At 40.6% G+C, this 26,022-nt stretch overlaps 1 protein-coding gene across 2 annotated transcripts in view; it reads right to left on the minus strand.

The window, feature by feature from the left end:
- adam12b (ADAM metallopeptidase domain 12b) overlaps positions 1-26,022 on the minus strand; it is a 104,991-nt gene that overhangs the window by 5,283 nt on the left and 73,686 nt on the right. Inside the window, exons 12-21 of one of the 2 annotated variants that reach the window (XM_072437086.1) lie at positions 23,401-23,578; positions 14,413-14,502; positions 13,607-13,802; positions 13,422-13,530; positions 12,388-12,586; positions 10,178-10,255; positions 8,223-8,331; positions 6,641-6,779; positions 4,678-4,786; positions 3,107-3,361 (exon numbers count right to left, since the gene is read on the minus strand). In XM_072437086.1, coding sequence (XP_072293187.1) covers positions 3,107-3,361; positions 4,678-4,786; positions 6,641-6,779; positions 8,223-8,331; positions 10,178-10,255; positions 12,388-12,586; positions 13,422-13,530; positions 13,607-13,802; positions 14,413-14,502; positions 23,401-23,578 — 1,462 coding nt within the window. Of the gene's footprint in view, positions 1-3,106; positions 3,362-4,677; positions 4,787-6,640; positions 6,828-8,222; positions 8,332-10,177; positions 10,256-12,387; positions 12,587-13,421; positions 13,531-13,606; positions 13,803-14,412; positions 14,503-23,400; positions 23,579-26,022 lie in introns of both variants that reach the window. The other variant, XM_072437085.1, reaches the window with a different exon arrangement.

The raw sequence follows: 26,022 nt of genomic DNA on the forward strand, positions 1-26,022 counted from the left end.
GACAAATACACATCAGATATTAGATCATCTACATAGGGAAATCCATAATGAGAATACACTACAAAACACAGGTTCTGACACTGAAAAATCCCTGTCATGTTCCTCTGAGGAGACACTAGATCTTTACCCGGGAACAGAAAGTGAAAGCCAGAGGTAAAGGAGCAGGTGTGTGATGGAACCAGGGCTGGGTGCATTGTAATGGCACTGCGGAGACATTCGGGCCTGTTCACATGGCTTAATTCAAAATGAAATATTGGTCTGTCCTTGGTGACTGCAGAAAGATCTATGAGCCCGGGGCCTATAAGCACATTTCAAAAAGCCACACAAGGACCTGAAAAATGCACGTCTTTGCCAAAAGCAAAGCCATTTTTCTGACTTCCTGTAAAGATGACATTTTGTGGAGGGGTGTAGTCTCAGTCATCCAGGCGTGTGGTGCAGCCCAAACCAACCGTGACGAGGTTTTGCCACATTAGCCTCACATACGTGTATTTACTCACTACAGGTAAAGGAAACTCACATGGGCATGCTAATCAACAGGTGCATGGTACGAAATGTAAATTATGCAGAATATAATGGTGATTGGTGAAATGTTGCCTATAACAGGAAGCTGAAACCCATGAATAAACTGCAACAATATCAAACAGCTTGGATGTTTTTCAAGTAGCAAATGGTGTGTTTTTGTACCGCGTTCAATAGAGCAGCAAACCCAAAACATTCACCATAGAAAACAAATCTCCAGCTGATGTGGTCCTGTCAAGTCTAGCTCAGGATACAAACTTCAACCAGAGAATCAATATGGATGACGTTTAAAGAAAATATAATAATCATGACTATTATAATACAGATTAGACAGGGCAGAGACAGTTACCAATGTAAGCACTAAAAACTCAAAATCACCTAGAAACCTCATTAATAATAGGTGTTTCTCTACTACTATAGCCCGTACTGGGAAAGTTTCAGACACTTACAAGCCATATTTCAGTTGATTACTTGAGCTATGCTGAGTTATGTTTGACCTGAATGCTAATCACATTGTCTGGGCCAATCCTGTGTCTCTCGACCCAGCCAATTATTACATCCATCCATTTCATCACCAATACAAATCTTAATTGCGGTGCACTTTGTGATCACATGTGTGAACACATGTAATGGTATTTATGTATTTATTTATTTGTCTATGGGAGTTTTTGTTTATAAGAGATCTTCTACTGAGGGTGTTTTTCAGACTTCCTATAAGTGATCTGTTCTTCTGTATCTACCTCTGTATCTTCCTGCGTTGCACCAATGAAATTTCCCCATGTGGGACAATAAAGGAATATCTTATCTTTTTCTATGGCGTGGTCCATACAGTAAATATTTCACTAACAATACACTGAAGTGACTTCATCTTAGTATTGTATCTTTTATATACCACACTGTACCAAAACTATTTGCTTTTGGGCTTGTTTTTGACATCCTTTTTGTCGCATTAAATTTTCAAATCCGTTCCAGTGAAACAAACTGAGCGGGCACATATTAGAGCAAAAACATTGTTTTGGCAACCCACTGATATTTATAGAGCATGCACGGCCTTTCAGCTAAAGTGCATTTCGGGTTGGCACACGTCTCCAAGTTGTAAATGTTGATTCATTGCAGTGACTGCTGCAGTCAGGAATTGTTCTTACCTGAATAATTAATCACAAATATAAAAAACAAGATGTATAAGATGTCACTATCACTATATAACAAAGTGTCACATCAGGAAGCTAATGTCTTCTGAAGCATTGGCCAATATCTTCGAGCTGTAAGTGCATCCCATAATATACAGTAGGCTCTATGGCGTACAGGAATTGGACCAAGCGAGGGAGCGGACAGATTTACTATCCATCCTGCCAATTCAGCAGAAAACTTGCAGGAGTCATTGGATTTTGCTGTCGATATTTTAGGACTGATCACAACACAGTTACAGAGGCTTCCAGGATCTAATACTTGTAACTACAATTGATTGGCCAAACCTGTAGCTATTTTAAGCCTTTCACAGTAATTTACATACGTTTCTCATCATTATAAATCATGTTCTGTACCGCTGGGTTCACTTAATTTGAGTGTGGTATAACATTAAAGACTGGGTGATAGATCACATTGAATAGAATGTAGTCGTTTCTACCATGCATGAACTTCTGAGTTAAGATGTTGAAGTGTTATTTTCCAAAGTAAAGATGCAGCTGTGGGAAATTACACATTCAAAACAGATACTTAATTAGTCATTTTACGTCTCAAATCAGTCTATGTAATCAGACAGGTATTTAGTCAAAAACACCATTCAAAACTCAAATCTGTTCCTGCATTAATATTTGATTTTCTATCATGACACGCACCTGTGTAAAAAACTTTCTTCTGATGATCTAAATATTCAAATGCAAGATATGCAAATTGCAATGTTCATCTGAGTTTTGTTTGTATTAAATACTTTAGGCAAGGCAAGTTTATTTGACTTTGTTTAGTAAGTCTTAGTGGTGTTTAGTGGTCTACAAAGTGTTTTGGCTCTACTGTAAAGAACACACTGCCATCACAATGTCATGCAGTTCAATCCCTTATAATAATAACTATAGATTTTATTTCTTTATGTATGTGTGCCCTCAAAACCTCTCAAGCTTCGAAAGGCCATATTGATCTTTTTATTAGATAGTCCCACTGAGATCTGGCCACAGAGGGGAGGAGTCTATTGTACAGGGGAGGAGCCTATTGTACATGTTTAGAGTGGTAGTGGAAACAGCGCACCCAGAGGAAGCTTACGCAAACACTAGGAGAACATGCAAACTCCACACAGAAAAATCTGAACGCTCAGGAGTCAAACACAGGACCAGTATACTGAAATGTAGATACAACTGTGAATATTGTTTGGAAAATATGCAAAATATGAATATCAAGTATATTTTTTAAGTAAAAATGCTACAAAAAGAACTGAATAAAAAAAGAATAATACTGTTTTAAACTTTCAAATAAGAATATAAGGTGACATTTCTGCACTTCAGTGATTCATTTCACATTTATCTAATAATTAAATCCAACTAATATGATCGCCTCTGCAGAACTGAAATGACTCACTAAATGAACAAAGACTTACCTGATCCACTATACAAGAGGTCTGCTGGCGCGGCAGGCTGTGGAAGGGCGGCACTCTGGAGGGTGAGAGCATGGAGGAGTGCACCGGCAGCAGGTGGTGATGGGGGGGCAGAGGGGGCAGAGAGGGCTGTCCCACGCTCAGCGACAGGGGCATGGGCTGACTGATGTGCAGGGGCTGGTACAGGGGCAGTCGGCGCAGGCTGTGGGAGTGGAAACTGTGAGCGGGCAGGAGAGGCTCGGCACCCGGGAAGGAGGGCTGAAACACACACGGACAGAGCATTTGTTTTACCGGTTAATTATCTCCCATCTCTCCCAACTCTCCCCCATTACCTTATTATCATGATGCCACTAATTAGAAGGCCGTTACGCTTGTTTGTTCAGTCTGAGCTGACTTTAATTCCTCTTGTAATAGAAAGGTCTCTGGTGTTTAGAACATTGTAAAGCTAAACTAAAGCTACTGCTGATAGTAGACTTACTTCCTCCCAAATGATTAACGTATGTCGGTAAATAATATATCAGCATTGAGAATATCACTTATACAATTTTAACAACTTGGTTTACCCACCATAAAAACAAAAACACCAAAGAAAATAACAAATAAGGTCTTCTAGGTTCTCTATGTTCAGCGATAATGTTATTGTAATTGTAAATACATTGTTGTCCAATTCTACTGGGATTTTTATTGTTCTAAGTTTGCAGTTCATCATACCTCACTAGGGAAAAAGTAATATTAATGAGTGGAACAATTGAGACAAAAAATGTAGAAACAGAAGTCCTGAGCATCTGTTAGCTCTCGCACAATAAACCCGCTGGCTATGTTCACATACTCACCAGGAATTTGATCATAGTCTGATTTGTGGAGTAATTAGAATTGTAATGTAAACAGTTACATCTGATGTAATGTAATGTGTACTTGCATCAAAGAAAAAATGAAATAATAATAATTGTAGTTTGTCTTCTCAATATGATTATTACTCCATTAATTAAGTGTTTAAGATTTCCCTTTGGCATGTAAACACACACACACACACACACACCAAAAATCTGATATTTCCATTAACATAACGATTGATACTATCGCATTTTGTTATAAGATCAAAATGAAAATATGTAAAGGCAAGAAGAGCAGGCCCTTTAGAAATGCCTCAGCCATTATCTGTATGACAAACAATGACGTCAATAACAGCGACCTACAGTATTTTCCACTGACGTCTCAAGCCCTCTCTGATATACCCCTCTATCGCAAATAAACATCGGCTGTAATTGCTGTATTCAGGGTCTAGCTATTGCAGTTTAATGGAACAATCTCTCTCCTACACGAGCCCACTGCCGGCTCTCCACAATAGCCTCATAATTAATATTTGAAGAGACAGAAATGCACAAAGCAGCATGCATCACCTTGTGCTGTCAAAACTCAGGCCTGAGAGAAGGAGCGGCTTTGTAAACGCTGTGATGGAGTTTGTCTGTGATTGACGTGCGGCGCGGTGTGGCGGAAATGAGATGTGGATGTTATGGTTATGCACGTAAATAGGAATATCATATTGAATTGGTTCTCAACTCAGAAAGACATACCTTATAAATATTGGCAGTGGATGGTTTGGGAGGAGGTTTGCGAAGCGCTGCAGGTCTGTACAAGGACTGGGATCTGATGGGACTGATCGGTCTGCCACTTTCCATAGATCTAGAAGTGTTGAAGAAATACAAGTGAGAAAGAAGTGGAGAAGAAAGTAAAGTTCAGATAGATAGAGTGATTTTAATTTCACAAGGTATAACTGTCATAATAGAATTTTAAGATTTTATATATAAGGATAACAATTATGTGATATAACTACTAGGCTCTAGGTCCTTCGTTTATTGAATAACTATAATAATAATATAATATAAAATAATAATAATTTGTTGACAACCTTGCCAAAAGATGAATTCTCAAGTGTTGAGTGAGTTCCCTAGCGTGAGTTCCCAAATCACAGCAACCAAAATAAACATGGTGATGCCAATGGATCTTAAAGGTCCCATAACATGCAAAATCGACTTTTCAGAGCTTTTAACCTTCTTACATTGCTATTTGTGCTTCATATATGTACCCAGAGTGTTTTTTTGATTGATTCCCGCAGCTTTTAGCTATAGTACAGACTATCTCCTTTCCTCGAATCTCCAAACTGACGGGCGGTGGGGCAAGACCGCGTCATAACCCCAGGCACGCGTCACCATCCCCCCCTCACCCATAAAATATGGATGTGAGTTGATTGATCGCAGCTTTTCTACCTCTGTGTAGCTCATCCAAGGAGTTTGTGGACTCTGAAAACTCTGGGGGCTCCATAATGTACTTTGAGATCACTTTCCACGCTCTATCAGTGCAAAGGAACGCAACAAGTGATGGCCAAGGGGCGGCAACGTATTACAAGGGGACCGGCCCCGTCGTCTTTCACTGCCGCTAGAATCGAAAATGTGATTATTGAGTTAGTTTGTTTACACCCCCACCGTCTCCGGGGTGGGCGGGGCACACTGGCTCTCTCTGAGACTACGTCTCGGGTGGGCGGGGCACACACGCTCTCTCTGAGACTACGTCACGGGTGGGCGGGGCACACACGCGCTCTCTGAGACTACGTCACGGGTGGGCGGGGCACACACGCTCTCTGAGACTACGTCACGGGTGGACGGGGCACACACGCTCTCTGAGACTACGTCACGGGTGGGCGGGGCACACACGCTCTCTGAGACTACGTCACGGGTGGACGGGGCACACACGCGCTCTGAGACTACGTCACGGGTGGACGGGGCACACACGCGCTCTGAGACTACGTCACGGGTTGGGTGGGGGAGCCAGATCGCTCTTCGCAAGGGTGGGGGCGAATATCAAACCAAGCCGTCTGCATTTCCGGGTTGGTGAGGGGGTCCAAGGTCTGGGTGATATTTCTTAACTATTATGTTATGGGTGTTGCACAACCCTTATTATTATCAATTATACACTTAGGATAGACTACGAAACGTGAAAAAAAGCATGATATGGCATCTTTAATGGCTGAAGTACAGTTATAGATCTAAAATCAAAACTTAAATATATTGAGCCCTAAAGCCCTAAATTGTCAAGCAACGTTTGAAAACCTTATTGTTTCTAACTCTAATACAGGGGTGGGCAATTATTTTCCTCCGAGGGCCATATTCGAATCCAGGCAAGAAGCGGTTGGCCGGCCCGCCATCATTGGTGTGAAAAAAAAAATCACAAAAATGAAATATCAAATAAAATATCACTTTTCTGTCAAATATAGGCTATTGAATCTATTATCCAGTTTATTTCACGTCATAGGTATTAAGGATACACGTGCAGACAGATGCCTGAGGGCAAAAAATAAATAAATATATATTTTTAAATATTACTTGAACAAGCTTGGCGGGCCGGACTGAAAGGCCCTGCGGGCCGTAGTTTGCCCACCCCTGCTCTAATACATGCTTATTTTGAAGACTTGTCCATGGTCTGGCTACATTAGAAATGACTGAAAACATGAGATTCAAAGTGAAGAAGTTTTTTCCTTACCTGAGTTTCTCTAAGGTGCTCTTCTTGTTGGCGAAGAGTAGCCTCAGCAGAGTCTTCCTCTTGATGAAGACCAGGGCGGTGAGGAGCCCCAGGCTGACCAGTGTGACCAGGACGGCCACAGTGATGACCACACTGTCGGCTGATGCCACATATGACAACACGCACATTAATACACACACACGCACATCTACAGCACAAGAGCCACAGGACATACGCTGTTAAAGATCGGCAAACATGTTGGGATTGTATTGTAGTGACTGGTGGATGGAGGGCGGAAAGGGTGGGCAGAGGGGGTCACATTATCAAAGCAAAGATTAAAGGTGCAGTATGTAACATTTCTTATGGAGGGTACGCCACCTGCTTGTCTCCCTGGGAATGTACCGGTCATTGCTTTAACTGGAATTCTTCATAGTATGGAATTAAACTTACTGGTAATACTTCATAATAACTACACTTTGAATAGCCTTTATAGACCATGAACAACAACATAATCCATAATGAACATGTAGTTTATTAACACTGGTTTAGACTTAGTGACTACTTCTGATGGAAGAAAACAATGAGAAAAGTTACATAGTGCACCTTTAACATGAAGATTGGGTGTAAATAGATGGAGGTGGTGACTCAATGTTAATGCTAGCTTCAAATCTTGTAGCATATCGTTAATGGCATTAATTTACTTTTAGCGCACATTAATAGTGCAAGATTATAGATTACAATAAATAATGCATTGCAGAATATAGCATTTTTGTAATGCACAAAATTATGACTAAATCCATGAGGAGCAATGTATAAGTAAGAAATACAGAAACATACCCAATTATGTAGAGACTATTCAACTCAAAAACTAATATTCCAGAAAGAATAGCAAAAGCTTGTCTGTGCTTATGGGGATCCACATAAACAAAACACGTATAACTTATTTAACTATAACTTTACTTATTATTATTTACAAACAACAGAAAAATAATTAATTTAATATCAAAGTTGTTCATTTCATTTTTTTGTATTGATTATCAACCTAATCATAAAATTGCTTTACGTTGTACAATGTGTGTGGGGGACCTCAATATGTGACAGGCAATTGCAGTTTGAAATAGAATGGCAGTATTCATTTTAATTTTTTTTAAATTTAAATTGAGTAGGAGCACATAGTAAAAGCAACACATTAACTTTCAACGTCTTTGTGTTGGAGCTGTGTAGTCTTTAAGTAATTTAGACACGTTTTTTATTTGTCGACTAATTATCTTATCAAGATTATGAAGATTTATACGCAGAAAGGAGAAAGAATGAAGTGAGCGAGCTGGAGCTTTGGGAGTGACTGGACAGTTTAATCTAAAACACTGATTACTTCTCCATATACAAAGATTATAATAATTTTGAAAGCTTTTGTCCGTGCCAAGTTAACTAATCGATGCACAGGGTATGTCTTTATCCGACCAAGAATGTCTGTCGACAAATGCATCCCTACTTTGGAAATTACTATCGATTTCATTCAGTTTCCCAGTTTGTAACACGGTAAAACGATGAATAACTCAAAATATGTGGTGGCATGGCATGAGGTGAAAGGTGACAACAGTACCTGCAAGCCTCATTGGCCCACTATCAATGCTCCCTCCAAAACCAGCCTTTTCACAGAATGGAGGTGCCCAGTGCGCCTCGCAGTGACAGTTCTTCTTATTGTTGCATACCTGAAATATAAAGCATGTGCATTACTATCAACTTTTCACGCTGCATGTTCAAAAAGGTCACAACATTTTGAAAGACAATAATTTCTCTAGATTTTGGTCAGTTTAAATTAACAGCACATTTGCTTCAGTACATATTGTCCAGCCCTTGTAGTAATAGATAAAACATGTGTTCCGGCGAGTGCATCCATCCCTTAAAAGTTCTTGAGTTTCCAGAGCAGGAGTCTTATCCAAGAGGACTCCCAGGCGACATGAGGAGGCCCAGCTGTCAGGGGATCATCAGGAGAGGGGGGGGATTTGTATGTTTAGCTGCAGAAATACAGTGCAGAAGCCTACTCCCTCCCCCTACGCCCGGGAAAATCCTTCAAACTGAAGTTAAGCGGTACTTGGGGGATCACAAGGAGTTTTGATTGAGTAGGAACCCTATCTGTGTTTCTGTAGTGGAATATAGCACTCACATGACACCTCATTGAAATATAAAAGAAAGGGAGTTATCTGTGGAGAGGGCCGTGACATGAACACAGTGGAAAACATCTGGCTTTTATCATCCTTACTTCAGCTAAAGCTCTATCAGGCGGCTATAGAACAAACTCAGTGTTTTCTCTTCATGTACAATAACATCCAGGATCAAGAGACAATTTGTGGACGTCAAACGTTATGTGAACAGGCAAAAGAATCTTTAAAAACTGCCTTGCGCTCAGGGTGTACAGCAAAGTAAAACTGTACTGTGCTGCATCAAAAGTAATTCATACAATACATATTAAGTGGAAGTAGACAAGAAAATGTAGCACTGAACTGCAACAACGACTACTACATTTGTTTGGCCTTTGATTGTAATGAGGTAAAATAAGCATAATTTTTTACATTTCAAACTCACATTCTTTTTGTGCAATGCTGAGAGAAAGGTCAATATGTAATCACTTTCTTTTGAACTTACAGAAATAAAATAACAATGAAAGCCGTTTGCTTCTATTCCAAAGAACTCATACTTGAGAAGAAAAGCCAACATGAAAACAGAATAGCTGATAAGCGTTTAAGTAGAATTTTCTGTTGCTGTCGTCTCTCGTCTGTAAAAACAAGTACAGTAAACACAATGGAGGAAAATACTGAATATATTATTATGTTCTGTTTGACAACTAGAGCAAACATAAAGACAGAGCTTTAAAAACAACACACATGCACGAAATAAGGAATAAGAGACTCATAATCTTTAGATCAAACTCACAATCATTTTTACAATAGCTCTACCATAAATGTCGTCTCTCACAAAATGGAGAGTGGATTAATAAAGATGGAATGGGTAAAAAAATCAGCATTGCAAATGTCTTTATTATTATTTTTCATTTATTAACTTGTATTTAACCAGGTAAGAACCCATTGAGATTGAGACCTCTTTTTCAAGGGTGACCTGGGCCAAAGAGCAACATTTGGAGCAACAGTATAAAAACATATGCACACTATGTACACACCATGTACACTGAGACATTGTATATAAGATTGAAAAACAGGACTACATTACACAGACAATTTAGACTTTTTTTGACAGCAGTTCTCACAATCTTAGTTCAGACCGGAAAGTTCCAAGCTGTGGGAGCAGCATAGCTAAAGGCTCGGTAAAGGCAGAAATAGAATCTGATTTCGTCCCTATTTGACCAGGCAAAAGAGAATCTAAAAGCAAACTAGCTGATACAAAATGTTCCATCAAAGAAACTTTTCTGTTCTGATTGGGACTATATTTTAAATATGGAAGTAAAATAAACAACATTTAACAGCTGGTTAAACAGTTTGGCAGATTATGCTATGTGATTAACACCAACCGATGGAGGTATAATGCCTTCTTTGCACTCACCCCACGTCCGTTGCACTTCCCGGAGCAATCATGCACGCCGAACACGCTCACATTCTGGCACTGGCGGTTCAGGCACACCTATAAAAGAAACAATAATTTTGAGTGGAAATTAGATTCAAATATTAGAAAAAACTAGCTGTATTTCCAATAACGTTTATAGGGCCTCCATGGCTAAAAGTAAATGTCAGGAAAGATTTAAAGCTTTCTACACACAACACCAAATGAGAGATGCTTACTTACTAAAGGATTTCACAAGTAAAGCTATAAAGTTAATACTGCCTGGTAAATTGCACTTTCTAACATCGCCCCCAGTGTGGTTTATAGCAGGAGCTGACATAGGGGTTTAAAAGTGAAATGTTGTTTTGCGGCTTTGGAAGCCAATTTGATTACTATAAAAATTGTGAGTTATAGAATGCACATAGGACCACATTAATATCAAACCCACGGACTAATGCACTTTAAAATAGTGTCGTTGTAAAGTGATCTGAAACAAAAAGAGGTTTATTGAAATATAATCGTTTAGAGAATGCAGCTAAACCTCAGAAGTAATGATTTAGAAATGCACTGACCTCTTGTGGATGGAGTTTGTAAATGTAAGAGTGGAAATTGTGGGCGATAGCGATGTAACTTAGTGAACACTGACCAAGTTCGCTCATCAAGACATCTTCTTAGACTTAGATAACCGTCTTTCTAAACTTTTACAAAAGGGCATACTACTGTGAAAACTGTATAAAAAGTAAAATATATCAGGAGTATTTCAAAACATGAATCGAGACCCCCTGGGAGGACCCAAGTGAATAAGAAGTTTAGTTAAAAAACATCTACCTTCATTCTTGTGACACTGAAGTGATGCAATTTTGTGCAATTATGTAATAAAGAAGATTGCAATGAAGATATTCACCTTTGACTTGTAAAAAGTTTAATGTAGAGGGCATTTATCAATCAGGAAAATCATTGTGACCACCCCCCACAACAAATAAAAACGAATAAGAATGTTCAAGGGCTTCTGTGGCCTCTATAAGGGGACACAAGTGGAGGTGGCAATATAATAGACGACCGCTAATCATACTAAGTAGAGCAACCAAAATGAGTCGGTTGGATAGTGTTTTGTCTGTTTAGTATAGATTTGAAAGTGGATGTTATTTTTATTGTGTGCTAATTTTTTTATTGACCTTTATTTAACAAGGAAAGTTCCACTGAGATTAAGAATCCCTTTTTCAGAAGAGTCCGCTTCCTAAAGGGGAGGAGCCTATTGTTCATGTTTTTAGTGGTAAGGGAAACTGGAGCAGACATGAAGAGAACATGCAAACCTGCCCATTTTTACTCGAGTCAGTCCATTCTGCCAAACGCATGATCTCATTGGCACACAAATTTAACAACCTTTTGGGAAAGAACAAGAGCCTATGACAAAAAAGGCACATCAGGCCATCAGACTTGGCACATAACGTGTAACTCTTAGTTCATGCCTTGCCGAGACAACAGCCAGTCGACAAGCTGACCTGGCACACACAGCCCGCGGGGGCACAGGGGGCTCTGGCACCAAGAGCCAGGAGCTAATGCCAATGCTTTATGAGGACTTTCAGGAGTCCAAGAGCCCACAGTTGTGCCTCTGACTCCAGCCAAGATTCCATCACATAAGCTGGGATCATGGACACACTGGGAACCATCAACTCCTGGACCGTATTGGCAGTTAGAGGAGGGGTAAGTAATGTTGGCATGTTCCAACAGCCAGAGCACACCCATTACCTTAGAATTTAGAAGAATTTCACAGAGAACAAGAAGGTTTGTGGATGAACTGACAAGGTATAAGAATACACTGCAGCGTTGACCTACATTCTTACACAGTTCAGAAAGAAAATCGGGGACCAAAATAAATAAATAAATAAAACTATCTGTCAATAAAACATCGTCTTCAACATCAACATTCCATTTGACTTTAAAACTTTGTATCTCGGATGTAAAACACCAACAATGAAGACGATGATGACAGGGACAGAACCAACTGTTAAGAGCAGCACAAAATGGACACATATAAACATGTAAACATTTCTTTAAACATGAAAATTGACAGATTTGGGACAGATGGGACCGACACAGAGAAGGACATTTCTTTTGCTATTATATGAATAGAAAGTAGAAAATAAAATACAACATTCGGACATTAAGACAAATAGGTTCAGCAGCTCTTTTTTCTACAAAGTGTTACTCACCATTCCATCGCCGCACTTTGTTCCCGACAGGACCAGTCCAGGGTCCGGCATGTCGTCTCCCAGATACACATGAGTCCCCCTGCACAGAATCCGGCCTCCCTCCTGCAGTGGGATGTTGGTTTCAATGGACACAGCGTTGGTCCCAATCACAGGACGGTTGGCTCCTCCCTGGCACTGGATTTTACCACACTTGGCATCTCTGTTAACATCACACAAAGCAAGAGTAATCCAAAAATATTATTAATGGTAGATGGCAAAAACAAGTAAAAATAAGTCTTGAGTGGCTTCAAGCCTCTGGGAATTAATTAGTTGTGCAATAATCAGCATAGAGAAAGACAAACATAATACATGTGTTTTTAAGCACTATCTCTTGAATGCAACATTGTTTGATGTTGCATGTTATAATGTTGCATCGCATCACCAAAGCAAGTTCCTTTGTGAAGTCTGTTCATTGAACCTTTTCTGATTCTGATTCTGAAAATCAGTTTCACAGTGCGGTAAATCTCCATACCTGTTAGTGAGGGTGTTACTACATGTTTAATGTTTACATGTTTTTACATTTCAAATTTATTGTTAACTATACAATTTTCTTTCCCCTTTTGTCATGAACTACAATGTACGTACAGTAGACCTATTTGAGATCTGGTTCTGCTCCTGATTATTAGACCTGGTTTAGATCTGGTGGTTCTTGAGGTGAAAACTTGGGAGTGCCAAAATGTTGTATTAAAATACTAGGTAACAATATCCAAATCTCACAATACACTATTATCACATTATGTTTAGCTGTTGTTTCATGCATTCAAGCAAAGGAGCTTGTGAGTTGATATATTGTGACAGCTCGCTATTCTTTTGACAATACATTATCATATTCAATTAAATTTATTTATAATATCCGTGGGGACGGACAGTATACATATGTCATATATAATGACCTAGGTCCCAATAAAATATTACAAGGAAGATTTCATCTTTATTAAACATATTTGTTCTGCTGTTCTACAGGTCTACTCTGGAGCCGCTGCACACCGCCTCACCTCGCCTCACATTTGGCAAAAGAGCCTTTGGAATCCTTGCCGCAGTTCCCATAAGGGTCTCCAGCAGAGTTGACTCTCTGGAAGCAGATCCCTGGAGCAGGCTTAGCCCCTGCACAGAAGACATGAGGAGCTGGAGCAGGAGCACAGACGGGACATGATGAGCGTACAGGGGTTTGTGTAGCTACCTGGTCCCCACAGAGTAATACACTGCTGCTCGTGCGTCTGACAGATGCCGTTGTAGCAGTAGCCCTCCACGTCATGGCAGGAGTGTCCGTCATGGAGGTAAACGTTGGCAGGGCAGTGGGGGCTGGCACCGGTGCAGAACTCAGAGAGGTCACACGAGTTACTGGACTCGCGACACATGGTGCCGGCCGGCTTGAGCTGGAAAAAAAAGTTACATTACAAAGCTTCTATTCATTATTCAGCCATAGAGTGTAAATGTTCAAATCTAGTCACATGACCAAAGGATTTTATCTGCACTCTTCTCTTTGATTTGTTTCAATTTTTATAATAGCAAAAGAAAATTAGGGCAGTGAATTAACCGATCCCTGTCAGAGGAACTGCAGATGAGATGACAGAATTAATTATCTTTTGCCTTGGAAGCAAAGTTTATTTATATAAGTTTATTTCAGACATTAAATAATTTGATGATTTTAAGCTTTTTAAAGAACCTTAACCTTCATCTATATTTCATCAACACATATTTAAATCTGCAGTGCTATATCATGCAATAAATATATAATAAGGTGAAGAACTTAACAAGTACAGGAGCATTTGGAGATGACCTATTTTTCCATTAAAGTTAATTCCACTCATTGAAAGATCTAAGGACAGAAAAGTGCGGTAAATATATAGTAATCTTTAACAAAAATTCAGTATAGAATCTGCGCTTTTCAGAAAAAAAGGTTTTCTACTATGAAACATGTTCTGTCTATTTTTAAAGTTTGACATTTGAATTTTTTTTAAGGTGATAATGAAGGTGATTTGTTACCATGCAGTCTTCACAGCACTGTCCGTGGGCACATACAGCGTCTCCCTTCAGAGTACATGTTGTGGCATTGCAGCAGGGATTCGCACATTCCTGACAGAACAAAATCACAAATGAAATGGCAGATCATCACTGTTTAGACTCATATTCCCATGAGAATTTGCATAGAGAAGACATTTCTAGGTCAGCAGGTCCTATTTCCTGTCTGGAGAGCCTTTTCCTCCTTGACATGACCCAGTGACTCTTTAGGAGAATTGAAAAATAAAACCAGGAAATGCTACTGATACAAAAATAACTGCTTTCAATGGTGTTGGATCTATGGGAATTGTGCCGTGAACTCGACCTGTTACAAATGACTTTAGGGAGTGGAAGGAAAAGTAGTGGTTTTGCAAAACAATAAAATGGCAAACTCATTCCAAAAGAAGCATTCAGGGATATATACAGTTTATACGCATTTGTCCTTTGATCAGAGGATTGCCTGCTCATGAATCTGCCAGATTGACTGAATTACTATGGCAACTTCTGATAAAAGAAAGCACTCGATCCAAATCAATCATAAAAGAAGTATTGATGTTGATGCTCAGTCTGCTCAGCTTAAGCCAGCAGTTTCCAACATGTTTTGTCTTGAGGACCCACTGAACATTGTCTCCCTGTTGTGTACCAGTGTTTCTTCAGTCTTTACCAATCCATTTAAAAGCATATTACCAATTACAATGATCTTTTTCTTTTCCAAACTATCCTAAAAACTTTCCTAAGAGAAAACATTTTACATTTTGGGAAACACTGGCTTAGGCTAATTCCTATTCATGTGCCAACACAAAATGATCTGCAGCAGGGAAGGGTGAACGCTCTGTAGAAGCATCAGGCTGCAGGAGGAAGGACAATAAAATGAGTTGAGAAGATTTGCGGGTTACAGCTCATAGACCTTGACAAGACTTCAGAAAGCTCCCTCTCGCTGTTTATTGTTTATTAGATGCCAAAGCACATAAAGTGTCTCAGTGAAGCAGTGTGACAGTGCCCACTATTAACCATCCTAAATGTGTAGGTTTGTGCTGTGCTGGGCTAATGGAAACACATGCTGATGACTGAAGCTGGTTGCATTGTTACTTGCTTCAGCTAATGCCTGTGTTTATGAATTTGGCTGTTCGTCTGCCCAGCGCTGATGTAAGTGATGGCTACTTTTATGTTGTTGACTAATGCGCTGGCAAATCAAAGTAGTTATGTGGTGACATCATGGAAGGTGAACAGGGGCAGAAAGGCAGGAAAAATACTGTTTAAACCGGTAGGATTTTAGATTTGTCAAGCAAGGCCAATTCGATTATTAAAGCATTCTTATAAAGGCTTATAGAGCAAAAGAATACTGTTAGGAATTTGTGTCCTTTTAACCCTTTCTGTTGTAACAAATAAACAAAAATCAATTAAATAGAACATTTTAAACAGTGATTATGTACTATACCTGGAAAACAAGCTTCTGGTTAAGGGATAAATGAGCCACACAGAAGATGAAGATGAAAAAAACAGACTGGATCAAAATGTGTTGGTAATTTATGGTTTGTTTACTATTGCCTGTCATCGGTATAGGATTTACAGTCTGGTCACCACTGCACCCTTCTCCGTGTCTCAGGCCAAACTCAAACAGATTGACGCGTTGGAAACAAACAAGCTCAAAGGTCATTAAAAAAAAAAAACTTAAAAAAAAGCTCTGATTGACAGCATTAAAGGACACATATTATGAATTATTTCTATTGTTATTAGCCTTTAAACATGTACTTGAGTACATTTCTTTGGAATCTCATGTTTTAGAACTAAACAAAATGTTGTACTGATTGTGATTAGATGGAAAAATTATGAGAATGAGTCTAGTGATGACTTACAGACTTACAAACAGCACAAAAGATTTTCGAAGCCACGACACACATTGAGGAAATTCAGAATGGGGTGTTGTTGACAGTCGTAGAGGACATTCTTACTCCAGGTATGTTTTTGATGAGGGAACAATCATGGTTAAAAGCTGAAAAAGGTAAATTTAGCATAATATGTGTCCTTTAAAGGGCCTGTAACTCATTTACTTTTATTCAAGTCCACATAAATGATCCTGACCTCTTGCATTGTATGGTAAAAGCAGCAAAATTAAGAACAAATTTGACCTGTTTTGTAAAACATTTTGTTGGTATTAACTAAAACAGAAGCTACTGACAGGGTCACCTCTTTTCGACCAATAAGAATCCTGGTAAAAGAACTGCTCAGATACTTGATCCTCTGTCATGGTGCATTATCAAAAGTGATTGCTGCATTCATGTGGTCCTGGGAAACTCGATATTCCAAAATAAGTCCAGATTCCGACTTGTTTGCTTTTTATCTTAGAAAGTCTGGATTTTTAAGCGTGTAATAAAATCACAAAGTCTGTTCTTCTACCGTTATACTGTACTATAGTCTGTTAACAGTGTTTCATAGAGATAACCAGGAAGTTTTGCTGTTGTTAGCTTTTCCCAAAGGTAAATGTGACCTTGTTTTGGATTATTTTTTATTTTGGCTAGCTAACGTTGCATCTTAAACTAGAGTTGCTCTAATCTGTGTAAAACTGTAAGTAAACATTGTTTCAGATAATTTCCGTCCCTCTTTGTCAGGTGTTGAAGAGGTCAGTAGTTTAGACCAGAGTTCTTTTCCCAACATATGCAAGCATTGTTCTTGAGTCATAGTGCTCTGACAAAGTGACAAAAAAGACTCTAATAAAAATTATGAAAAATTCAACATGAATTCAAAAGAAGTGTAAAGTGCATCAGCATTTTTATTCAGTAGCAGTTAAATAAAATATTAAGTATTCACTTATTATTATATTGTATTCACAATCATTAAAGATGAACAGGCCACTTCAGAGGTAACGTCAGAAACATTGTAATCTCATTAAACATTAGACACTCAAAACACATTTTAGGAGCAGCAGAACCAGTCTAGTACCAAATGTCCCTAAAGCAGAAAACACTTCAGTTTGTACATTCTTAGAACTTGACACTAAAGCGCCAGAACATGAGTTAAACAAACACTTAACCAGTTCAATACAAATAAATACACTGTGTGCATTTTAACTTAAATGATGTGATCAAACACAAAACTAAAGCTTATTGCCACTGCCAGGGCATCGAAAAGAACCAGAAAAGTTTGTAGATTCCTAAAACTGGGTGTTTTTTTACTCCTCTGCACTAAGCCAGTTGCTAAGGCACCAGATTATTCACATTTTCAAGACCCGCGCCGGGCCCTTCTCGCGGATCTCCCCAGCTACGGCCCCCGTCGGGACCTGCTCACGCGGGGCCCCCATCGGGACCTGCTCACGCGGGCCCCCGGCGGGACCTGCTCACGCGGGCCCCGGCGGGACCTGCTCACGCGGGCCCCGGCGGGTTGTCTCGGCTGGCGCCTATAGCAGCTGACTTTGTAAAGTAAATAAACCAAAGCCATGGTCCAACATTAAACTCCATTTACACCACGAGAAAAAACGACACAGCACAACTCCTCCACTGAGCATGTGCAGGACGACTCGACTCCACTGAGCATGTGCAGGACGACTCTCCTCCACTGAGCATGTGCAGGACGACTCAACTCCACTGAGCATGTGCAGGACGACTCTCCTCCACTGAGCATGTGCAGGACGACTCAACTCCACTGAGCATGTGCAGGACGACTCTCCTCCACTGAGCATGTGCAGGACGACTCTCCTCCACTGAGCATGTGCAGGACGACTCGACTCCACTGAGCATGTGCAGGACGACTCGACTCCACTGAGCATGTGCAGGACGACTCGACTCCACTGAGCATGTGCAGGACAACTCGACTCCACTGAGCATGTGCAGGACGACTCGACTCCACTGAGCATGTGCAGGACGACTCAACTCCACTGAGCATGTGCAGGACGACTCGACTCCACTGAGCATGTGCAGGACGACTCAACTCCACTGAGCATGTGCAGGACGACTCAACTCCACTGAGCATGTGCAGGACGACTCTCCTCCACTGAGCATGTGCAGGACGACTCGATTCCACTGAGCATGTGCAGGACGACTCGACTCCACTGAGCATGTGCAGGACGACTCGACTCCACTGAGCATGTGCAGGATACTGAGCATGTGCAGGACGACTCGACTCCACTGAGCATGTGCAGGATACTGAGCATGTGCAGGACGACTCAACTCCACTGAGCATGTGCAGGACGACTCAACTCCACTGAGCATGTGCAGGACGACTCAACTCCACTGAGCATGTGCAGGACGACTCTCCTCCACTGAGCATGTGCAGGACATCTCGATTCCACTGAGCATGTGCAGGACGACTCGACTCCACTGAGCATGTGCAGGATACTGAGCATGTGCAGGACGACTCGACTCCACTGAGCATGTGCAGGACGACTCGACTCCACTGAGCATGTGCAGGACGACTCGACTCCACTGAGCATGTGCAGGACGACTCGATTCCACTGAGCATGTGCAGGACGACTCGACTCCACTGAGCATGTGGAGGATACTGAGCATGTGCAGGACGACTCGACTCCACTGAGCATGTGCAGGACGACTCGACTCCACTGAGCATGTGCAGGACGACTCTCCTCCACTGAGCAAGTGCAGGACGACTCGATTCCACTGAGCATGTGCAGGACGACTCGACTCCACTGAGCATGTGCAGGACGACTCGACTCCACTGAGCATGTGCAGGATACTGAGCATGTGCAGGACGACTCGACTCCACTGAGCATGTGCAGGATACTGAGCATGTGCAGGACGACTCGACTCCACTGAGCATGTGCAGGATACTGAGCATGTGCAGGACGACTCGACTCCACTGAGCATGTGCAGGATACTGAGCATGTGCAGGACGACTCAACTCCACTGAGCATGTGCAGGACGACTCAACTCCACTGAGCATGTGCAGGACGACTCAACTCCACTGAGCATGTGCAGGACGACTCAACTCCACTGAGCATGTGCAGGACGACTCGACTCCACTGAGCATGTGCAGGACGACTCTCCTCCACTGAGCATGTGCAGGACGACTCGATTCCACTGAGCATGTGCAGGACGACTCGATTCCACTGAGCATGTGCAGGACGACTCGACTCCACTGAGCATGTGCAGGACGACTCGACTCCACTGAGCATGTGCAGGATACTGAGCATGTGCAGGACGACTCGACTCCACTGAGCATGTGCAGGATACTGAGCATGTGCAGGACGACTCAACTCCACTGAGCATATGCAGGACGACTCAACTCCACTGAGCATGTGCAGGACGACTCTCCTCCACTGAGCATGTGCAGGACATCTCGATTCCACTGAGCATGTGCAGGACGACTCGACTCCACTGAGCATGTGCAGGATACTGAGCATGTGCAGGACGACTCGACTCCACTGAGCATGTGCAGGACGACTCGACTCCACTGAGCATGTGCAGGACAACAGGGGAATCCCACCTGCGTTAACGCGCGTTAAAATAATTGATCGGGTTAAATAAATTATGAATTAACGCGATAATAACGCGTTAACTTGCCCAGCCCTAAACAAATGTTTCATGTTTCAAATTGTATTATATGTAACGTTTTTTGCTTAATATATTGTAAATAAGCCAAAGTGTGATCTGATTTTATGTCTCTAAACTATAAATGTTTCACCATAAACCAAATAATGAGCTCCGGGCACTCTGCACTGAAAAACCATTACCGTGTGACGTATTCATTGTGAAATCCTATTCTTGTCTCACACCTTTTTAAACCCCAACTGCTTGGCTCCATCTGGAAGTGAACCTGCCTCCCATATGTGATTCTCTCTTGGATTGATCCTGGTCCTGTGGAGTGTGAGAATGAGAGATGAAGCGTGCTGGGGCAGGTAGCATGCACCACTGTGCCGAGCTCGGCCAAACAAGGCATCATTGCACTTGGAACAAAAGCACGTCTGTTTGGATCGTGGTGCTCAAGTGAACACAGGGCTGATTAATGACTCGGAGAAGAGGGAATGGCATCACTACAACGTCTTGGCCAATGCTTTTGGGAGTTGGCATGAATGACGTAAATAAAAAGACTTTGGTGGAGTTTATAAGAGGCAACTTTTGTTTGAAGGACTTAAGGCAGTGCATCTCACACTTTTTTCTGGCACGCCTAGGGATGCGTACCGCTACGACGGACCGGATCCAGACTTGTAAAAACGTTTCGGTTCAGGTCCAAAAAAAACGAAACCCCGGTGATTCGGTTCTGGACTCATTAAAACTCTACCTCTCACAATCTATATCCTTTACGTTCTAGAATCTAAACCATCCTAAACCTTCCATAGATCGCGAAATTCGCGCTGGAAAAGACGTAAACACTGACATCGCTGTCAATGGCCCGGAGCATCAGCGACGCACGCGTCTTCCGCGCGGCAGAAGTTGAAGCCGGCGCAATGAGTTTGAAGACGCGAGAGACCGAACCTTCGGGAAGATCGCTGACTTTATTTGAATCGTTTGAAGCCGTCGCGTGTGTCGTCGCTCGTGCCGCTCCGTGAGTTAGTTTAAGACGCTTGTTAAAGGAGCGGGTTGTGCTTTGGTTTGGGTGTAAATATTGTAACTTCTCGCTGGGTCAGTAATGCTGGTTTAGTGCTCACAAGTTGTCACTTTATTTCTTGAACAGAGTTTGTTACTGTTGGCCGTAACCATGGTGATGGAACAGGAACATCAAAAAACACCTCGTCTCCTGAGCCCGCTCTTAGCTCCGCCCCAGAGACCACACGCATGCGCACTAGAGACTAGGGTCGCTACAATATGAATAAAATAACTGTATTATGTTGTGGTGTAGCATTTATTTAGGTGGGTTAATGTGCAATATACATATTTATACATCTAAGTAAATACTAAGTCAAAGTAATATTGTTTAATTGCTGGATTCATTAATTGGAGCTTATATTTTGTAATAGTATTTGTATTCTACAGTTGTTAAATATGGTCTTGTGTTTAATGCTGTTAATATGATGTATTGTGTGTAGTGTAAAATATTTTCATATTCTATTTTTGATACTGCTAAGTTGATTGATTTATAGTGGTTCTAGTTGACTTTTTTGCTAGTTTTTGAAGGTTTTTACCTGACTTTGATGCCAATGTATCTGCAAAATTAAAGAGTGGAAATGTATCTAAAGGTATTAAACTTCAAGTGTGGGAAACAGCCCAGTCAAACCAGTAACACACTTACAAACATAGTATCAGCTGAAACAGCTGCCCCAATAGCAATACTCAACTTGCTCTTGTTCGGAAGTTGTTCCTCTAGTAAAACACATGAATGTGTGTTAACTGTTTAGCAGCTAGCTGCTAGCTAGTAGCTTGTGATTTGTAAGTTGTAACTTCTGTTAATAAACAGTGAATAAACCAGATAAATTGAGTTTATTTCAATCTGCAGTTAAGCCTTGTGTTTGATAGTCGTCCCTGTTCATGTGTCTTCAACTTAATTGAGCCAAGTAGCTTGTGTTATGCTGTTATAACATTATGCAAATATGGCATGAGTTCAGCCGGACTCATTAGGTCCGGACCTGAACCTAAACATCTGGATTCAAATCCGGACTTGAACCTGAACGTGGGTTTAGGTATGCATCCCTAGGCACGCCACCCTTGGGAGATAAAAAATGTGTCTACGCCCTCCCACAGCCTCGAGATATTATAAAGATGATAAAACAAAACAATACAAATTACAACTATATATTCACATATTAGCCTGAAATAACAGTAATAATTAGAGTTTAAATAGGCAAACTAACATTTATTTTCAGTGTCATTCACAAACTGACTTTCTTTCTTTGGTTTGTCTGAGTGCTCTCCTCTCCCTCTCTCTCTTCTCAGCTGGAGTCACCTGTCTGCACTGGGACAATGCAGAATTGGCGCTTCATTGTGATAAATATGGCGTTTCAAGGAGAAGACCATCACATACAGACCGCTTTCTGCGTGGTGCTGACTCATACCGCTGCGCTTATGTTTCACATTTAACAGGAAGAGAGATGGGGTCAAAGCAGAAAAGAAGTAAATCCTTGTCACATATTCGCGGAGGAACAGAGTTTAAATATTTGCGAATATGGAAGCCAAAGCCGTGACTCGCTCTAAACCCGCAGCAGACGGGTGTGAGGGGCAGAGGCAGGCTGTACCACTCCTCCGCTGCTCGATCTATTTAGAGATTAACCTCGAGTTTAAACAGGATTTTTTCTGTCGATCAAAATCTGTCATGCGTAATGTCCGCATATTCATCCAAAGATCTCGAAGCCCTCCTTGGCATGGCTCTGTCCCAAACACAGCTCTGACTTAAGGTAAAGTCTTGCAGATTTGAGTTGTTTGTGTGCATATTACAACTTCCACAAATATCTATAGCAATAGCAAATAGTTGGACAGATTATGTATTAAATATCAATATTAGTCATTATCAATTATGGTTTGTACCTGGTGCATTCTTCTTCACCACTATAAGAACTAGACTAGAGCATTAACGCCTGAACTCAAACCACCCATTTTCAAGTTCCCATTGACTTAATTTTTTTTAAATAAAATAAATAGTAAATAAATAATAACTAACAAACTACTAACTGTAAAACTATAAAAGTAAAACTGTAAAAGTATTGAATTGGAATTAAAACAACCGCTTTACAGACATTTTCTGTCTTTCTTTAAAATAAACTTTGAAAAGTCAATGAGTCAAAATGACAGGATTGGCCTGAAACAGATCACGTTTCCTATACTTTATCAATGCTACAACTTGACACATTTTAGAGGAAGGATGCAATTCAACTATAATTGTCTGATTTGATTTTTTACAGATACATCCCTGTCCAAAGATAATGCATTTAGCTCACCGGTATATCAATTTGGACGTTTTTATGATGATTGATGGTTGATTATGATGAACAACTAATTGCTCGTCAACACACAACACACAGAGCTTGTATCACCCACCTAAAGCCTCATTTCCATTCACTGAAACACTTGAGCACCAAGCTGCGATCTGTACCTCTGGCTCTCCGCAGTCGCACTCCTCCCCCTCCTCCACGTAGCCGTTGCCACACTTCTGTCCCCCGTAGAGCACCTTGACCTCGGGCATGTTGTACAGACACATCCCCACACCTTTCTCCAGACTGGCTGCCAGGTCCTTCTTACTGCAGGTGCTGAACACGGTGGGGAATGGATACCTGGATGAGGAGATTACAGACACAATATGATAAACTCACTTCAAGTCTCGAAAAAGAACACTCGAGGGAGAGGAGTAAAGAGAGAATGTGGTAAACAGCAGCGGTCATTATTATATCTGAGCCGTCTTGATCACAGCATGTTTTCTATACGGTACTTAAAGAGTCCCCTTAAAATGCCATATGTTCCCTGATCAACATAAGTCTTCTAGAAATGTAGTATTTATGTAGTATGCTATGAAAAGGTAAAGTAACTTGAAGAAAAGGGATGACATACATTTCCACAAGACACACATAGGTTCTGCTACAAGAGCAAGACAAGATCACATTTTCACATAATTTATAATAAATGTGTAAAATGTGTTGTTCAGTTCACAATTTTGGCCTCACTTTTTTCAGTTTTGCTGTCATCGTAGAACTGCTTTTTTGAACTACAGCTTCTTAGCACGTACATCACCAGCACCTTTTTTGTCATGGTAAAAAACTCACAAGATTATATTCCATGCAAGTTCTCATTCCTAGTAAATTGCAGTGTAATTACACAGTCCAGAACAGTTCTGCACTTATGGTTCATTTTGTGTGTGAACGGTTTAGAAAAGTTTTGCATATTTCTAATAGATTGCTGTAATGACATCAGAGTATTGTCAATGGGATAATCCCAACCTAGCTCACCTTTAAATCACTCTTCACTTAGAGGTTAATTCTGTTAGTGCTGATGACCAAGGGCTGCCTGTAAGAGACATGGCTGCCATTTTATACCTCTTCAATCCCCCGCAAATTAAACACCATCACTTCAGACATGGTGACTGACTTTCCCACCTTTAGAGGCCACTACACCATACATGGCAAGGGCTTTAGAACCCTGCACTTTCACCTCCATAATAGGGAGCCAACCCAAGGATCATTTTTAGTTAGAATTCCTGCTATTTAGAAAATGGAACTTCTGACATTAACAAGAGCTCATTCTGCTGAGTAAACCAAATGCATAGACACATCATTCACAGTACTGAGTGCTTAATGGTGATGGTCCGCAGAATGTGTATAGAAATCCATTGAAGATATATCCCCAATTGAAAACACTATTTTGGACGTAAAGCCTGAAAAATGAGGTACAATTTTAAGTAGTGACTGCAGGGAAGATTATATTGAGTCTGTGAGTATTCTTCGTGTGCGATAAAAGAGCCCGCTTGGATCCATATTGCGCCTTAATTTCTCTCAGTGGTGGAGGTTTCTACCTGAAGTGCTGACTAATGTCTAATTTGGTGCGCAACGGGATTGAATTTGAAAATGTTATTAGTTTTTGAGGATGAGACCGTGTGATATGCCAATAACAGCAGCAAGGCTCAGAGGAATTGTCATCGCTCCAGACTCAGCTTTTGGTGCAGCGCAACTGAAAATAAATACGAGAATGTGAGTGTCTTTGCAATAAACACTGGGAACTTTAGAGCTACAGTGAGGCAAAAAACATGAATAGGCAGAGTGTCTTACCTTTCAACACGATCAATGGGGATTTTTATGTATAACCATTTATATTTCTTTAAACTTATTCTCAACATTTGTGAGTTTCAGAGTGATGAAAAATGCACATTGTTTCGCATGTAGGAGTGTTCTGGGACTGTCCTGTCCCTCTCAATTTTGGAACTATGTACTATGCCTCAACGCTCCTGCCATGGACACAATAGATGAATACTTTTGGAATGTACTTTTTTAACAGGAAATAAGGCCTTCACTAACAGACATCAGACAAATGAAAAAATGACATACAAACTTGATTTGGAAATGGACAAATTTGACAAATTTAGGATTTTGTTTTTATTTGGACGTGCAGAGAGTTTGTTTCTTTTGATATCTGCTTATGATCTTGTTTGGATTTTTGCTCTTTGGTTGTATTCTTTGTATTCTGTATTATTCTGTGTTTTATGTTTTTTTTAATGTAGAAAAAAAAATCAGCAGTAGTTATCTGGGACTCTCATCCAAGAGTCATTCTCAATCTGAGAACTCAGATAATCCTACTCTGAGTGTGTGTATATATATATATATATATATATATATATATATATATATATATATATATATATATAGGGGGACATAGGGGACATTCCACTGCAAACTGCCTACTCACTAAAATGTGCATGTAAAAACAAGATCCTTTTCCACGTGTGCACATTCTTGTGATACTTGCAATTAGGGCTGGGTACTGTTTGATCTTTTTTCGTTACCAGTACTTTAGTGATACCTCCTTTTCAGTACCGGTTCCTGAATGGTTCATTTTTCTGTGCATGCATTTTTTAGAGTGTAAATTAGTGGCAAAAAATATGCAAAAACTGTTTTCCCAGCTTTTAATCACTCTGCAACTGTGTTAAATCTTATTTCAAAACATAGTTGTACGACGTATGTCCAGTTCTAACTGAAAACCACAATGCAAACAAGTGATAGCAACACAAACA

Source organism: Eucyclogobius newberryi, unplaced genomic scaffold (genome assembly GCF_026437365.1).
Source record: "Eucyclogobius newberryi isolate DKJ021-1_F unplaced genomic scaffold, fEucNew1.0.hap1 SCAF_8, whole genome shotgun sequence".
Taxonomy (NCBI): Eukaryota; Metazoa; Chordata; class Actinopteri; order Gobiiformes; family Gobiidae; genus Eucyclogobius; species Eucyclogobius newberryi.